Source organism: Falco naumanni, chromosome 1, assembly GCF_017639655.2.
Source record: "Falco naumanni isolate bFalNau1 chromosome 1, bFalNau1.pat, whole genome shotgun sequence".
Classification (NCBI taxonomy): domain Eukaryota; kingdom Metazoa; phylum Chordata; class Aves; order Falconiformes; family Falconidae; genus Falco; species Falco naumanni.
In genome coordinates this window covers 68841105-68860216 of record NC_054054.1, presented here as the reverse complement: position 1 = coordinate 68860216, position 19112 = coordinate 68841105, and the positions used below count along the sequence as shown (strand labels likewise).

Genomic DNA, 19112 nt, shown 5'->3' with positions numbered 1-19112 from the left:
CTTATAATCTGTAAAAACTGTTAATACAGCACGTTTTTTTCATTGAATGATTAAAAAGAAAAAAGCAGCTTTTTATCCCAAGAATTTTTATTGGAAAAGGGAGCAGTCCCAGTGAAGTCTTATATTTTCCATTATTTTTTTTTTCTGCTTCCTCTGAAGCACTAAAAGCACTATGTTCTGATGTTTCTGGAATTCTGGAACCAGAACATTTTGTCAAAAAATGGAGTTTCAAAAGTAGAATATATGTTAGGTATGCATCTTTTAAAAACAAACATATCTAAGGCAAGTTTAGAAAAGCTACTGTTTAAAGGAATATTGATTTAAACAGTATCATTTTCAACCTGTGTACTTCCTATTAAACTTTATGACACAACACAATTCTTTACCTCTGGTTTTGTTCTCAGAAAATACTCCACTTCCCATTGTGTAAATGTGTGGATTGGTCATCTATGTTATCATTTTCCAAATGTTTTGAGTTCTTTAAAATATCATATATTTGTCTTGGAGAAGAGTGTTTTAATATAACGAGGAAATTCAGAGGGCATACAATGGCAAGATTTTGGAATCAATGCCATAAAAGTTTAGCATAACTGAGCCAAACAAATGACAGGCTTCCACTCATGGGTGAATCAAGTGGTCCCTTTACACTCTTGAATGGGATGGTCATCTACTGAATACAGCTTTTAGAGCAAATTTCACTGCCTTTAGTTTAATTTATACTCACATAGCAGTGGCCTGTCTTGTGAAGGTAATTCCACTCTTTCTCCAATACTTTGTGCACTCAGACTGTTTAAAGGACTCGGTTCTTCTATTTCAGTTTAACTTCTGCTCCTGCGCCCTTTAATACTAATAATACAATGCTTTGAAGGTAATACAACACTGAAGTTAAAATCTTTCTTTTTGCCTATGTAGGAAGTCTCGCTGAATCACAAGAAGAAACTTGGAAAAGCCTGGGTAGATATCTTTGGGAAAAAGAGAGGTGGATTTCTGCTCCAAATCTGGGGAATTAGTGCCTACTTCTTAGTTCAAATTCTATGTCATAAAAACAATTTCTAAATTATCTTTTTTTAAGCAAAGAAATGTCATTGCAAAACCAAAAACAATCTCCAAAACCCAAAATCTCTCTTGGTCTCACTGAGGTATTTCTATTAGCAACAGCAATGCTGCGGTGAACTGATGTTATTGTTACCACATCATGCAGACCTGTACTGGCTTCAGTGGCTGACTGCACACAGGCTAGAAAGGGCTTGGGAACTTCTCCATTCCTGAGTCCATCAACATAGAGGAGATAAGTTTGGGTTTTTTAGAGGTCTAATACCAAGTCTCTTTGTTTCTTGAACGTGTTTGTGCAGTGTTGGTTCATGCACTTTAATTTTATAATTATTTAACAACTTTTTTTAATTTTTTTTAAGTATACTGTCTTGCAAAGGCATAATACCACTGTCTTGAGAGGACACAAGGGAAGAATTTGGAGTTTTTGATAGATTTTTTAAATTGCCAAAATAAGAACTGACACAGATAACGGAGTGGAGCTGTGACTCAGGCTTTCTCCACACATCTAGAGAAGTGGGCTGATTTTCAAAAGTGACTAAGCACCCAGTGCCTTCCAGTTACAACCTAGAAGTATTGTCAGAATCCCAATTTGAAAAATCAGACTACGTACCTAAAAAATGTAAAAGGGACCTGACAGCCCCACATCAGTCTAAAAAAAACAAAACCAACAAACCAACCAGTCATCTGTGACCCGTGTAAACACTACATCACGTGCCCATTAAAAACAGTGTGCTCAGATAATGCATATATGCTATATGCACAAAACCAGCAGAATTAACAAATACAGACCATTAGTTGGGATTTTTTTCCCAGCAAAAATTGTGTCAAAATCAGAGATTTTAACAAGCAGTCAAGTTTAGGATAGCAAAATCCTTTCCAGTTCTGCTTTAAAGAAGTGAGCAGACTGGACTTGTCACTTCTTTCAAAAAACATGTACTGCATTACCCATAAATGTGACAAGATTGATCACATCAATCAACTAGTCACAAGACATCACATCTTGCTGTCAAGTGCCAGGGAGAGGCAGTGGCTCTGCCAAGCTCTTTTTGAACTTGGGTGGTTGGAATCCAGGTTTGAATGCTGAAGTATTTTAAACGTGTTTGTTAACCATGGCTCTTAACTGGTTTGGAGTTTGCAGGTGGAAGAGGATTTTTTAAGTTTTTAAATGTTGGGTTTTTTTAGTATTATTGATATTCATTAAGTCAGAGTTGGTTATTGGAGACTGCAGCTAGAGGGAGCAGCCAAGGGAACACAGGATTTGTCAGACTGCAGATCCCCACTTCTGCCTGATGCAGAGGGAGATCCAGTGAAAGCAGAGAAAGACGCACACCCTGCCAGCACTTATAACGCTGTGACTTTTATTTAGGCTCCCTAAAATCTCTGGTCAAATAGATTTGAAAGATAAAGGAGGAGATACTTGGGCTTTTTGTCCTCAGCTGTCTCTATCTACTTGCAGATGGAGCCTACCAACCCTGTACTTCCCTGGCACGAGAGTAATTTCCATCAAAACTGTAGCAACTTTCAATATGTTAGACTTTTTTTAAAAAGCTGTAAGGCTGTTCTAACGTCAGAAGTGATAAATATAATTTGCACTAGCAAAGTGTTCTATTAATGCAGTACTGAAACGAAGAGTATATTTAAAAGAGGAAAATCTCATTTTTGCTTCGAGTTGTGTATTTTCATCATCTTAGAATATACTTCACCAAAGGCAGGAGGAAGTATTGGCTGCTTCGGGCATGAGCTAGCAAGGAAGTGACACTCCGCTGTCAGGTCCAAGTTTACTGACCTTGCCTATGGCAAACTGCCTTCAAAGATAACTGTGCATGCAGAACAGCTGAGAGTCTGAGCAGAAGAAAAAGAAGGTGGATTCTGAAGGTAAATTTAAGTCAATTCACTGAGTTATACAGAGTTTACCATAGAAGCTAACTACAGAATTACAGGATGTATTTGTGAAGTTTCTGTAAAGTATGAAGATACTCAGCCCTATGTATAATGATGAATTGGGAGGGAAGATTTCAATCATGAGTAAAAAAATGCTTAAGAAAGTAACAAAGGAAAGCAAAAAGACCCCCCAAAACCAAAACCCTTCATCCTGAGTGATGAATGATCTGAAAATCTGACCCTTTTCTGAAAGTACTTACTTCTGTAGCTGACTAAATGGTAGGAAAATGCTTTGAAAATGTCTCCCCCAACTTGTGCGTGCTACATACTTTGTAAATCTGTCCTAAGCCTCTTTTTTCCATTTCATTATGGTCATGTTTTCCATTCACTGCAGCAATCTCTTTGGAATATTTAACATTTTGCCTAGAAGTCTCTCTGGATAACAAACCACACAGCTGTTTGTGGGAGTATTCACACTGATGTCCATGGGCATTACAGAGGATACGAAAATCAGTGCCCACTGTCTTAGACCCAAAGATCAAGTCCACCAAAGTAGTTAAGTACTTACCTAATATTGATATATGCACATCCTAACTGAGGTAAACAAGACAACACAAACACTTACATTGAACCACACACATATGCCTAAGTTTCCTGATAAATGGAGGTAACAAGCTGGATTATTTATGATATCGATAAAATAAAATTGATATTGACCTATTATGTTGATAAACATAATAAATTATTGATAAAACACATAAGTACATAAAAGTTGCCATAATGTGTCAGAGCAAAGTGGTCAGGCCAGTGTCCTGCTAGTTGCAAATACTCCAAGGAGTAAGAACATAGGCAAGTACAGAAGGATTTCTCCCAGCTTCAGCCAATAACAGCTTAGACACATCTGAAGCTGGAAGTATTACCACTGTGTTTAGTACCTACCAGTGCAATCTCTTGTCTCTGCATCTGTCTCATCTCCATTTGAGTAGTTCCATATGGCTCCCACAGCATCATGCGGCAATGAGCTATACAATATGAAAAAGTAGTTCCTGGCTGTCTGATAATTTCACATTCTGCTCTTCTTCTAGGACAAATCCTGACTGATTGCTCCTCACTCACCTTTTCCTCACTCTTTATTATTTTATATCTCTGTCCTGTTCTCCCATGGGCATCTATGTTTCAAACAGGAACATTGTATCCTATTTAATTTCTCCTGTTGCTCTGATCACCCCTGCTGTCCTCATCCCCCATCTAACCCTGACTGCTTCTGCATCCTTTTAACAGTTACTCAGCACCATGAACTTAGTAGTAGTGCAAAAATGCCTTCTGTTTTGTTTCCAGTGCCTGATACCCTGCTTAGCACTTTGAAAAAAATACAAAAAAATTTGCCTCTCTCTGCTGCTGCATCACCATGAACTGATAGCTGAAGTGACTCTAATTTAGCAGTTATCACTGTATGTGCCTAACTGCCATCACATTATGCCATATACATTGCTTTATACCTATAGAAATGGAATTTTAGCTCTGGGTTTTATTTCTAAGATGCTCAGTACACTGACATTCACAGCAATTCACTCTTTGTAGTCCGTTTAAGTTCGTACTGTTCTGAATAAGTTTCGTTAAAAACTTCTGTGCCTCACTAATCCCCCATTTTCCAGACAATCTACCAGTAAGTTGAACAGCATCAGTCTCTTAAAGATTTGTGCGCAACTTTGCTTATGGACTCGCTGCATTCTGAGAGCTGACTGTTTAGTCCTGCTTATTTTTTCCTGTCTACTGCTCAGGCACTAGTTATTCTAATCAGTTATGAAATGGTTTATCCCTTGGCAATTCAGTTTCTTTGTACTTGAGCTATAGCTCCATTCACACAAGTATTTGAAGAGCACTGGTAAATTACTTGCCAGAAATGGTGTCGTTTGATTTTGATTTGTCATTAGGCTGTTAAGAGAGTGCTGTTTTGAAACATTAACCTTAATGTTATCTTTACAAATATGATTAAGGATGTGTATTAAGAGAGTGTTTTGTGATTTAGGCTGGAATGAAGAGGGAAGCCTCACCCTCGCACGTGTTACCAGGACAGCAGAGTGTTTGAGGGTTTTTGTTCTGGAAAATATTCAGGTGAAACATACTGTGAAAATAAACTTTAGAAGAAGCAAATGTTCACAAAATGTCTTTTAGTAGCTACTGTTTAAATTAATTTCCTGCGAATAGGGTCATTTAGGACAGAAGCGGATCAAAAGTAAAAGCAGTGTGATATTTTACTAACAAGTGGTCAAAGCATACGAGCACAAAGACTTCCAGTGAACGCAACGGCACCAGGAGCAGCCGAGCTCCCTGTCCTGCAGTAACACAGACATGTGTGGTACCACTGACAGTGTACAAACCGTGTTCATGGCTGGTCTTATCTGCTCATGCTGTTTCAGCAGTGTGGATCATTCTGGCTGAAATTCCACCCCATGCCACCTAAACAGCCCTTCAAGCCCTCCAGCTGGCATCTCATAGAAACTGGTCTGCCCTTCAGTCAAGGGGTAAAATTCAAATTTAAAGTGTTGCCTCGCAAAAGTCTTGTGTTACAGAAAGCAACCAAAAAATCCCTCCAAAACAATAACCTCCCCAAAACCCCCACCAAAAAACCCACACACGCACAAAATCTACAACCTGAGACATGAATCCTGACCAACAGCCAGAAGGAGCACTGGAGGTTAAATCAGGGAAAGATAGGAAATCAAATCCAGAAACTGAGTGTCAGTCCCTGTTGTGCAATCTGTTTTCACAGAATCAGCTAAATCTGAGTTAGTAAATTCTACTTCAGCTTTTGCTCCTACTGCTGCTATATCCACAGTATCTGGGAAATGACTTAGATACATCTCTGGAGAACAGCATGGGTCCGATGCTTCCAAAAGGCCACATTGAATACGTTCATGTGTGAGATACATGTGCCAGGGTAGCCGTCCCAGCTGCACAACACATGATGTGTCAACTGCTTTACATAGGGTGGGTCAGGAAGAGGCTCATTAAAGAGAAACGTTACAGCTCTGCTTGCAACATCTCTGCATCCTTGTCCAGTTTTACACTGAAAAAAAAAAAAAGCACTGCTTTAAGAAAAGGGTTACTCTGGATGGAGATCGAAACCCATACAGAGAGGCCAGAAGAACTGTGCCTGGTACCTTAGACCTAGATATATCACTGATCTTTCATATCATTATTTCATCTTGAGGGAAGAGCGTAAATCATTCTGATTTAACTTCTTCTGTGATAATAATTACAACAAATTATTCTGATGACCAAATGCAGACTGTCTTACATAGGCGATGAAAGATGAGAGAGCTCCTTGTCCTCAAGCTTGCTTTCCAGTAAGGGAGTCTCAACCGGATGATTTCCTCTGAGCAGAATTCCTCTCCTGTGTGGAAAATGCCATGATCCCACTCCCTAAAGGCATGCAGAACCTAATTCCCACTGAAAACATTCAGGGAGTTTGGTACATAAATGTCCTTCAGATTCATCCTATCTATAAACAGGGCCCAACCTTTGAGATGGCTTTCTGCGCAGAAGCATGTGGCTCTTCTAGGATAAGACGGGCAATGAGACAGCACATTTTGCAGAGTAAAGAACCAAAGTGTGGCATTTCTGGCCAGCATGAGCTTGCATCTGTGGCCACATTTTTTTGGTGCATCTGCTGGGAAACAGTGCTGGAGGGGAGTTGAGTTACATCACTTCTTTCAGTACTGAATTGTCACCACCATTAGGGACGTTCCCCTCAGTGGATCTGAAAGCTGTTCCTGAACAAGTGAAGATATCATCATATGGCTGCTATAGAAGATAACGGGTTTTCTCCCATTTTCCCATCCTTGACCCTTCTGTTCTGACCTTTTAGCTGTAAAATAGACTTTAGCCCCACCACATTCAAGAGTGACAACTGCACCCCAGACCTAGAACTCGCGCCCCACTATCATACCTGTTCATACAATCTATGCATTGACTTCTATTCATCTAAAACCTTTAGAACAGAGCCAACACAGTGCTGTCCTACTCTTTGTCCATTTGTTCCTATTGCAGGGGTGGGGGGTGGGGGCGTCGTGGGTAACTCACTGAGACAAAAGCCTGAAAGTGGATAGCTCTGCAAGTGTCAAGTGGCATCTGGGCTCGCTGGCCCTGTCTGTGGTACATACCTGTTCAGAAAAATTAAAGATTTTCACAGTGCTAATCCTTGTTACACAATCTGCAGCCCATTCGCTATTCCTTTTTGGCTTTATTTTTAACAGGGCCTTAAAACATATTTTTCCTTAAAATGACAACATTCTTTTTTGCCTGCTTTGTTCGTGGGGCTTTGTGCGCTCATAAACAGTTTAAGAGCTCCCTTCACACCTGCGGTGCACATGTGTGCCTGTAATAAAGATTCTCTTATCTATCTTTCACTGATAACTTAAGAGGACAGTCTTTAAGAAAAGGCACCATCCTTGCAACTGTAATGAACAAAACAAAACCAAAATCCCAAACCTACAGCAGTGACAGTAAGGCCAGCGTGCCTGGGGAAGGAGGGAACCTGACCCGTGAAGCTCATCAGAAAATCTGCTTTCCCAGGGACTAAAGAGTGCCTCTAGTTTTGCTGTCTGGTATTTAAACCCTGCATAACCTGAATCCATTGAAGTGCACCAGTAACTGACATTACATTTCAAATTAACATCTTCTGCCTATCAGGCTTCTCCATGCATGAAGGTCTTTAAACATTTTACAAATGTTTTTTAATAAAGCCATCCAAAATTCCTGTCAAGCACAGGGCCAAATATGTGTTTCCCTGTTTGGCAAACCAGGAAAGCAAGCAGGGAAAAGCTGAACATGAAACTTTGACTTTCAAACTCATTCTTCCAACCACCTGATAACTGTCCCATTTCAGTGCTCTAGCCAGCTGTTTCTTCTATACCTCTATTGAAATGCAAAGATAAAAAAAGCTCTTGCATTTTCAAAAATAATATTAATGCATTTTGATTTATGATTTATCTCTATCACTGTTGTTTAGGTAATACTTAAACCAAGATTTTCTTATGCATATAAATATAGGCTAAGAAAGTCTGAGTTCCTACCTCTGAAGTCCTTAGAAAATTTTGCACTAATACATTTTATATATTTGTGCAATACCAAAATGTAGAACCTCCTATTCCCATGTAATAAAAGATGCATCTTCTTTCCCCTGCTAGTCGCTTCTCTAGAGTCCTTCATCCACCTTTATGACCCTGAAGTTGGAGCAGGGAGGCTGAGGGGAAGGCAAGTGGACCTGTGACTCCTTTCCAGCTAGCAAACCCTGCTCAAAGACACAAGGAAGCAGTCTGTACCATCCAAAGTTTTTACTCCATCCTTCCTTGACCTCCCTGGACTCCATGTTGCTTATGTGGAAAATCACGTAGTAATGCTTCCTAATTAACATAATCTGAACTATGCTAGAGCTATGCTGCTACTCAAAACTGGCTTGCTCAGAAAATGTCCCCCAGGGACTTGTTTACACAGTGGGGAGTGGATCAGCACACACTGGACTGCAGTGCCGTGAATTCTCTTTTGGGCTGCCTCGTGCTGGTTGTACACTGCTTGCACTGACATCACTGGCTCAGTGGAAGGTTCCGTGGAAGGAAACCTTTAATCTGGCCTAACCACAGGACAGTTTGGGATCGGCAAGACCTCCGCAGCCTCTTTCAGCGTAAGCACTGGTACAAAGTCTGAGAGAAATTTCCCTCCATGGAGAAAACCTTAATCTTCTGGTTAGACACCACCACACACTACAATTTGATACTTAATAAATTGTCGTGAAGCTATAATACAAGTATTCACTTGGTCACTTATCCTTTTAGTAATAAAAAACAATTGGAACTGAATTTCAGTTGCAATTTGTTGCAGCTGCTGTGGCAAGGACCCCCTCAGAAAGTAATTTCCAGAGGATTCTTCTTGTTAAAAAGCCATTTCCTTGGCGAGGAGTGGGATGTCTGTAAGATAGCAACAGCGACAAAACCAAGCACAGAAGATTGCAAGCATTCCTGAACAGCATTTCAAAAACCCTCTATTTATTCAAACAACTACAATTCAGACAATTTATGCAGCTAAGCAGTTTAGCCCCTCCATCAAAATATAAAGTAGACTTTTAAGCCTAAGTTTTGATAGGCAGTTTTCCTCATTAACCCTAATGATGACACACAAGACAGCATCAAAACTTGGCTCCACCCTGGCAAAGGTGTGGCAACCCCCTGGTTTCCCAGTCCTTCCACAGCTCCCAGGATTTCCATTCTTCAGTTCTGACCCACACCCACTTTCTCTCCCCACCACACGAGTTGGTTGAATTATGTGGTTATGAATTATATACATTTCAAATGTAGCTTTTTGGGGAGTAATAGGAACTGAGTCAGTCTGTAGGAACAACTTGCAGTCTTGCTGGGCAACCCCATAGTGTTCAGCTCACACATTAGGGCATGTGGTTGGTTACGTGGGTCAGATGGTATAATTATTGCTACCTGAGTGGATGGCAAACTGAAATTTAAGAATGACAAGTCTGGTAAAACTTTCAGGCTATGCTAAATAAAGGAAACAGTCTTCACATCTACTTGGTGGCTCCCATCACCCCAGGGAGTTAATGAGATAATGCCCCCACAAAGAGAAGACTAATGACACCACGCTGTTTATCTCTGTAAATGCCCATGAATTTATCATCAGAGAACATACCAGCCATGCCACCTGCTCTAGCCTGCCAAATGGTCACCCCGTTCCCTGATGCAAGCACAGGATGGTAGCCAGCTTTTTCTTCCCTTCTGCTTCTTCCATTATGATTATCCCTTCATGTAACCCACCATATGCTCTCTCTCTATGTGAAAGCTGTACATTAACTATTTAATCACAATTTGTAACTCCTTCTTTGGTATGGAATGCCGTTGTCCTGTCTACCTCTGAAGGAGGAAATGGTCATTTGACATCTCCTCTCTTCTTCCCTCCTGCCTGAAGAATGACAGGGGAGATGATGTTTGAAAAAGAAAGTAAGTATCCACCTCATTACTCCTCCTACCAGAGGAGAAGTAGGAGATCCACAGATCTGACTCTGTATCCTGGACAACCCAATGCTCCACAAGATAGAAACAAAAACTTTTCTCTTTTAAGATCCTGAGTCTCCCAGGAAATTCACAATGAACTGGATGGTAGGCAGGCTCTGCTCTCTCGTTTTCAAGATGAAAGCAAAGGAACAAAGAAATACGGCACGTTCTGCAGCCTGTGCTAGCCCTGCCAGGTCAGACCAACAGAAGCTTCATTTGGCCGTTTTTCACTCAGCTGCTACCGAAGACACACTGTGAAGGCAAACTCTCTGCCAAGCCCAAGGCTCCCCAACACAATCTCTTGCTTGCATCTCTACATCATATTGGACAGAGGTTTTTCCTCCTTTAAACCCATGCTCTATAAAAACTCACCCTGAATAGAGACCATATCAGCCAAAGCATCTCTGTGTTACGGTCCATACGGACACACCCACGGTAAGAAAATCAGGGAAAGCACTCAGGCACGCCAGCAAATCTAGCTGTAAGAGTGGGTGCAGGTGCAGTCCTCCTTAGAACTTGCAGCATTGGGAAGCCCAAAATCTATTTTCAGTAGTGACTTCAGCAAACAAGCTATTTGAGATGGGACCCAAGCCCCAGTTAAACACAGGACCTAGATTTCTATGGCTTCTTTTGAGCTGACATGAACACTTGACTGGCCATCTAGAGTACCGTGGCTGTACTTCATGAAACACTAGATTTTTGCTGTAAAAAAAAAAAAATACTAAAAGAAGGGGAGAAAGTCATACAGAAGCAAAAGAGGGTAAATACAAGATGGTAGCATATCTGTCAGTACCTTTTTTTCTATTTTTTTTTTTACACAGTCTAAATTTTTCTGATACTTCTGAGAATTAATTTAACTAGCATTTTGTATTTCTGTCAGTGGTTTTACATACGGTTCTCTCCTTGGCTTCCAGAGACCTTGTTTTACAGCAAAATGTCCAGCTTTAGGACCTTTGCAGGCTGTCAAGAAGAGGTGCACCACTTCCTGTAAGAACACATAGCAAAAGAAAAAATTCTGGAAACTACCCTGCTCTGTGCAAAAGGAAAAATAAAGGAGCATCATCCCCATCAGATGCATTACTTTCCCTGATGCCATTCTAGCTAAGAATGAGATTCCAAGAATAAAAGTTTCCTGCTACAACATAAACATACTCCGTTTGCAATTCCTTTTAAGAGATCTCCGCTTTAGGCATTTCAGACTTGCAGGGAAGAGATCACACTGACAGCAAGTCACTGCTTCTACTCAACGCAAGCTGCCAAAATGCGTAGAACTGAACCCTGTCTGCTCATTCACTGGACCGATAAATACACTTTTAAAAGCATGCACAGCCTGATTCACACTTACATGATGCACAGAGAATGAGGCAGAGGGCTTCCAGAGTGAAGCAACACCTCATTCCCAAGCATGTGCAGAACAGTCCACCTTCGCTAACTGCTAAAAATGCTAAACCAGTGCCATTTGCGCTACATATGTGCAACATGCATGTCTCCAAGATTCATTACTGTGCATATGAAAATTCAATCATATCAAAGCTTAGCTTTAAGAAAGTCCCAAGAGGCTGAACTGTGTGCTTATGCACTTTGAGGAGGAAAAAATCCAACAACTCTTAAACTTGATTTTCTTTTTTGTAGCGTTGCCCTGGTCTTTCCTTTACTAAGAACAAAATAGCTGCTAAATGAGTGAACTCCCCATCCCCACTGTGTTCACATCCGTTAATTTTCATAACTCAAGTTCTGTTTGTGTGAACACAACTGTATAAATCATAGATGGGATTAGGGCTGATCCCATCAATACTGTAACTGAGATGAACAAAACTCATTATTTTATTTGAAAATCGCTGTGCTTTGGCCATTTAGTATGAACATATGTATCCTTCTATGCCATCTCTCTCTCTAAAACACTACTTTCTGTAGCTCATTCTTGAACAAAGGATTCTGCAATGAGCTTGGAAGTATCACAAATTCACTTATTTTTGCATTTCATTGCAATTTGAAAATTGCTTTGTGTTCATGAAATTTTCCATTGATTGCCTTTCAATCAGAAAGGGGAAAATTATAGTGAAGAAAAGCAACCTTTGGGGACACATACATCCTATAACTGATCAAAAAAGAAGAGATTAATATTCGTGTTCTCTAGTAGAAATAAAAACTTTTGCAGGAAAAATTAATTTTTAAAAAGTAACAAAACAAACCTTCTGATCTTCCTAGCTTTTGTATGGGCCTTTCACATCCATGAATATGAAGCTCATAGAAGCTGTTTTCAACCTAAAAGTACCAGAAACACAGCCTAGAACATAACACTGTAAAACAAGGATACCCAAAGAATTATCCTCAGTTCTAAAAGAAAAAAAATAAATATTTTAAAAATATCTAAAATACACCTAGTTTTACTGATTCAGGAAAAGCAGAGGCAGCTTCTGGTTTTCTTCCCCATTTCTGCAGTAACATACAAACTTCAGCTCCTCAAATCGGATGTCTAACAACTGCAGTGCTGACACCAACACGAAGCTCCCCAGGAGCAGGACGTGGTGACAAGCCATGTGCCGAGGATGGAGCCAAGTGGGGGCTGCTGCCTCCAAGTCCAGCCCACTACACCCTGACTTTTGCCAGCCACAACCAGTGTGTAAATGTAGGGGTAGCATGAGCTTGGCAAGCCCAGGCAGGAAGGGAAGGTTTCTGCTTTGAAGGTGTTGTCCAAATTGACACTTTTACATACATATAAAACTTGTTTGGATATACTTTAAAAAACCTCAGATACGCAAAACCCGAAGAGGAAAGCAATACTCAAGAAACAAACAGAAGCGTGAGCTTCATGAGACTCCTCCTTTGCAGAGTTAAATTCCTCCTAAACGACATTTCCAGGGTGAGGCATTTGTAAGTACAACTGTAAAAGGACCAAAGGCTCAACTGACAAACCATGAGATATGAAGTGCTTGCAAGATACGTCCGGTGTTGAGATAATTAAAATCAAAATTAAACTTGTGCTGTATTTGCATCTGCAAAACATCAGTTAATCAAACATAATGAGTTAATCAGACTCATTCTTCTGAGGGCAAAATGTAATCATTCTTCATCATCTTTTGTGCTGTCCTTAGACTCTGACAGACTCTCCAGACTGACTCTTCCTAAGTATTTGCACACCCAATAGCACATTAAGGTCCTGGAACTTTTCTAGGCATTGGTGCAACATTAATAGGAAATAGTTGTAGTAAAGCCACTTTATAGGAGGTTTTGCTCTATATGAAGAAGTCAAATAATAACAACAAATTGAAGGGGACATGAAGCATGACCCAGGAAGGAGATAATACTCTGCATCCCATTTTTGCAATCAAGAGACAAGCCACTCGGCTATTTAGCAAGACTGCTGCCAGTAAACCAGTATGCCTCCCAGATTCCTAACAGCAAACAGCAAGAGCAAAGAACACATTCTCTGGTGACCTCTGCAGATTTAGCAATTCTGTTGGTTTTTTATTAGTAGTATTAAAAAAAAAAAAAAAAAAAAAGCAAGCTGTTTCTGGATGTAATGTCTAGGTATTGTAATTAATTTATTTTTAATTCCATGGAGAAATAATTTATACTGTCTTGGTTGCTAGCTATTTAAGATATTGTGGTTTACATTTTTGGTGTCTTTGGTACATTTTATTGTAACATTCTCAGGGCACTGCAGTCAATTACTACATCTCATGCTGTTTTACTTGCTACAAAGCATCATCCAAGCATTTTCTAGCAAGTCCTTGTGGGTAACTACGTCCTGTTCAAGAAACACATGTATGTCCATGCGATGATAGGTATGAGATCAGTGTCAACTTAGCCATTTGGATTAATGCCTTTTTAGTTTGGCTTCTGTGGTCTCAAGCCTCTTAGCTCAAGCTGCGATAGAGTTTAAACAAAAAAAAGTACATTTTAAACAGAGTACATTTGGAATAGAAAGATTTATCTGAGATCTGTCTATTGTGCCTCTGCAGTGCTAAAACTTGTCCCAGCTTTTCACTCCTCTCTCCCTTTTCCAGACTTCATTTCTTACTCAGCCCCACAGTTGTGCCGGTCCCCTCTCTTGGCTGTCCCAGCTCTTCCCTTCATCGCTGCTGCGCCCTTCGTGCATGTGGGGGAAGTGGGAGGGACAGTCCCAGTGGGAAGCACAAACTCAACTAGCTATGCAGCAGCAAAGGGAACAAGAGACACATCTTGCTGGGGAAAGAGCTGAAACAATGGCTTGTGGCCAGGACTTGGAAAGGGCAGAAGATAATATCGCCCATGGATTAAAGAATGAAAACGGCTAGAAATAACGTTTGGTAGGTCTCAGCCTACGAGATCATTAAAGGTGGTTGACTGTGAAGGAATGCAGACCCTAGCACTGATGAAGGAGACAAGCCTCAGATAGGAGAGGGGACTATAATCCAGAGGCAAGCAGTCAAAAAGATGGTGAAGTGAATTAAAGATGCTACAGAGCCATCATTCAGGAATTTATGGAATGGCTATGCCTTTCACTCACAGCTACGGTACGTGGGATTTTACATTTCAAATTGCATCTCTATAGTTGAGCAAGAGCACTCACACGGAAGAGCTTGCCCTAACACAATGGAAGCTGTAGCCAACGTGCAGAAAATCTAAGCCACCATCATTGCTAATCTGTCCTTTTTCATATATGATTCTATTTACCGTATCATATTTATCTAGAAAGATTATATATCCAGAACAATTTCCCAGAGTGGCTACAGTACTGAAGTGTTAGCTGTTCCTAGAAGCCATTTCTCTAAATCAAGTTTTGAAAGGAAATTGATGGCAGACACTATATAGTACTGCCCCCCCCAAAAAAAGTAACCCAGTCTAACATGCACTGCACACTCCTATTTCAGAGCATATTTTTCCCGTGTGCAAATGCTGTAGGTACTTTCCAATTCTCTGTGAAATTGGGAGAACATTAACGGTTTGCAGAAAGGAGAAAACAGGAGTGACTGTGAAGAACAGCGAAGACAGTGAAATCTCACTGATTTAGCCTGTCAGTGCTTCTATTCTCTACTGATCCAAGGTAGTAAAGGGAGTAAGAACAGAAAATATATAATATTCCTCAGAAAGACATAAAAATGCAAGTCTTGCTAAAATCCACATTTTCTCTGCCAGTCCCTCCAGCAAGCGGGATCAGCTTGCTTTGCTCCTGTGAGTATTTTCATTAATTTGAACTGGAACTTTGCCTGATGAAGGAGTGCTGGACCTTCTCTTTCTGGGCAGAAGCACTGACACTACCAGCTGAAATATATCAGCACTCTAGATAAGCCATGAACTATTGTATCTTATGATTTATTGCTGATTAAAGACTCCCAAGTTGCTCCTAGTCCTGAGAATTAACATAATTGAAACTCTTACATTAACAAGTTAGAGAAATGTTCTGAAAGTGCATTAGTTTACCATGCTGAATAAGCAAATAGGTTGCTGGCTGATGGAGTTTTCATCAGTTTTAGAGAGAGCCCTCTGATTTCCACTACAGATATCTGCAGAGACTTGAACGCACAGCTCAGAGCTGATACAGCAAAATTCTATTAATTTTCTTTTAAGCTGCATATCCTTGGTCCCTACTAAGACTATTTCCTAGTTGTAAACAAGACGCTGAGCTCACCATTTAATGTTACCAAGATATAAAAGGTACTCCCACTTCTGACACATTATAAATTCAACTAATGCAATAGATTGTTTTAGGAAGAAAAGCATAAACCTGTTCTTTTAGCAAACAGCATGCAAAACTTCAGCACAAAGTCCCATAATCTAACCAAATCAAGTACTAACTTAATATGAGGATACTTTAAAACAAAATTATGAAAATTTCATGTCTTAATTAGTTGAGATGTGTGACACTGCTATTAAAAAATGCAGCAGCTTACCAACCCCGTAACTGGAAGTATTACTAAAGATAAAGAATTATCACAAAAGGGGTTTTTTTGTTTGTCTTTCTATTCTCTTCCTTTCTTTTCTTCTTTTTATTGTAGTTCTGTGTTAATTGTGTTGCTTCAGGCAGATGGCTGAAAACATTTACGTGGACTATATCTGCATGAGACTGTGCAGAAGCCAGGGACGGAGTCCCAGGGAGGGTGGAACCAGCACTGACAGCCCTTGACGGGAGGTCAGGCTTTGCTCCCTGAGAGGCAAAGTCGCTGATTCTCCAGGGGTCTTTGCTTGTGCTACAAACTGGACACCTTAACATGCACGCCACCTCTTTTACCATTACAGATACTTACAGTGTTGTCTCTGACTTGCAGTGTACCTTGTGAGTTCATGCCAGTAACTAGAAGTCCCCAGCAAAAAATCCAGGTTGGCAAGGGGCAAATCTTGCAAGTACGACTGGTGGGCAGTGCAACCTGTTTTCCAGGAACTGGGTGAATTATAATCAATCATTCTCAACATTGTGCTGAATACACATTGAAGTGCTAAAGATGTTGCACTTAGGGAAAGGCAGCAAGACTTCCCCAAGAGGCAAAAATTATATATTGTGTTTGGGGCTGTACAGCGCAGCCCCACAAGAACCCACACTGAAACTCATGAGGCAGAGATAACACTCAGGAGGAAGATAGGTCTTATATATTGGTTTTTTGTGAATACACAGAAAACAAAAGAAAGCCCAGGGAGAACACATAAGAAATGGTCCCATGCTCCTGTATTTCCTCAAGGTGATTTAACATAGGAATTATTGCAACGTGCACTAGAAAAGAGCACAGTACTTCAGTAATATGAAACTTCAGCACAGCATCTGGTACTAAACTGCTCAGAGGTAAGGAGAGGCAACCAGATTCTGGGTAAATTATACAACAATTGAGTGGCTAGGGAAAGAAAGCTTGGAGCAGATTAAAAACAAATTTCTCACACGCAAAACCCAAAACTACCACCACTGTTGTTATGCCTGCACACAAACCCAAATGATAACATTCAATTATTAGGAAGCTGATGTGACAGACTTTAGCAAATGTAGTGGATTACCTTTCACTCATTTGCAGCTTCTCTGCTGCCTTAAGGAAAACGTAGGCAAGATACAGACACTTCAGGCGTTGAGTGTTTTGCCTTTTTAGTGCTGTTGGCAGCTCCCTTGCTGCTACACTGTTTCTTGCTTATGAAAAGCAGCTGTATTTGGAGGTACTAATAATACCCAGTAGTATAAAATCTGTACTTTCTGAAGACTACATCCTTCAACACCACAATGTGCAACATTCATACCATCCAAGTTGAGACTTGATAAGGTAGTAGAGAACTGTTGGCTTAAAATGCTGCTTTAGAGTTTACCGCAAAGATAGTTGAACAAAGATAATGTTCTATCAGACTTCCAAGATTCCAAGCAGAGTAGAGAGGAAAGATGACTGCATATACAACTCAGGGTCTTTTTTTCATAAAGTTTCTATAATCTTTTCTTTCTTCCTAACATTCAAACTTCAAATTCAGGGCTGTTACTCCCTGCTTATCTCAACTAGACATAACCAAACATAACTTCCACAACCACTGGAGCATATTCTGGACAAGGAACTTATTTTCTGTCATATTAAGCAAATGAATGTGCCTTAAACTATACCACTGGGACAGTATTTTATTCTCACCGTGGAGAAAGACAACAGAGATCAACTTTCTAGGTGTGACTTTTAAAACCAATCTTGTTTCACTGCCGTAAACACAGTTTTCGCTTCACGCTCAAATTTTCCTCACCTATTGAAATTCAGTTCACTTAGTGTCTAAGAATAACAAGAAATGTCTTCCTTTACTTCTAGCAGCCCTTTGAAGGAGTCAGAGAAATGCTGAAGATTACAGTATTTTCGGTTACTCTTTCTTCCATCAGGTATTCATCCGATAGAGAAAAATGAAAGGTTTAAAACCTTCCAACTCCCATTCGCGCAGTTCTTAACACCAATTATGAGATGATATTGTCCCAGACAATCCCAATGAAGTAAATTAATTAATTAAACACTGCAAAGTGCTGAAAACAATGTGAGGGCAAGACTAGCAATTATTTGCATATAGCACGCAGACGGACAGACACTCGAGCAATGAAGCGATGTCCTACCTCTCCTTGCCGGTGATAGTGCTTGGGAGGTTTTCCCATCTGCTCTAGCATTTTGCCCTTCTTACTGCTAGAAAGCGTCAGTCCCTGGTGGATGCCTGCAGATCTGTTGGTTGCCTGAGTTGGAGCCTCCCCCATCAGGGTAGACTTGATGGAGTTCACCTTGGAGCTGGAGCTGTCTAGCTGGGAGCTCTCCACGATCAGGACCGCGGCTAGTAAGAGGAGACAGCAGGAGCACTTATTCCACATCAGCACGATCATCTCCCCTCCCCCCAATAGGATTAGCTTTTTTTTTTTTTTTTTTTTTTTTTTTTTTTTTTTTTTTTTAAGGCAAAGAAAACAAAAGGGGGGGGGGGGGAAAGTTTTGAAAAGTATCTCCCAAAGTTGTTAACGAAGCAACGGATTTCAATGCCACACACTCAAGGAACTGCTGTTCTGAGAGACACGGGAGAAAAATAATTTAAAAAAGAATCTCCTAGGAAAAAGATGTGTCAAGTCTATAGGCACTGAGCAACTATCGGGTCTGTGAAGCGATGGCTTTTTCCTCCAGGTCCTCGAGAAGTCCAGGCGGTTCTTTAATAACTGAGAGCAATAAGCTACGAGGCAACTGCACCCAGGGCAGCTCCCCACCAGCGCGTTTGCTTGAGCTTCAGAGGAAGAGTGAGGGAGGGAGTGAGGGAGGGAGGGAGTGAGGGAGGGAGCGCGGAGTTCCTTCCCCCCACTCCTCCTCTCCCGCCGCACAAGCCAGCAGAGAGGAAACTCAAACCAGATCCAATCCAAGCAGCACCGGCAAAAGCTGGGCTTAGTTTTCTCTCACTCTCTCTCCCCCTCTCTTGACTTTTTATTCCCCTCCTCCTTCTTTTTCTGTCTTTTGCTTCAGCCTCTGCAGCCAGCAGGAGTGAAAGCGCCCGCTCTCCTCCTCCTCCTCCCGCCCGGTGCGGGGCCGGGGGCTCCGGCGGGGCGGGCAGAGCAGGGACCCGGGGCTGGCCCCCACCCGCCACGGGGGCGCCGGGGCCGAGGGGCAGACCCTCGGCGGGCACTCAGGGGTCCCCGGCAGGCTCTCGCTGCCCCCCTTATTATTACAG

At 41.0% G+C, this 19112-nt stretch overlaps 1 protein-coding gene across 1 annotated transcript in view; it reads right to left on the bottom strand.

The window, feature by feature from the left end:
- DKK2 (dickkopf WNT signaling pathway inhibitor 2) overlaps positions 1-18662 on the bottom strand; it is a 44207-nt gene extending 25545 nt beyond the window's left edge. The window contains exon 1 of the mRNA XM_040598097.1: positions 18031-18662. Coding sequence (XP_040454031.1) covers positions 18031-18288 — 258 coding nt within the window. The 5' untranslated portion in view covers positions 18289-18662. The remainder of the gene's footprint in view (positions 1-18030) is intronic.
- Between the last annotated feature and the right edge of the window lie 450 nt (positions 18663-19112).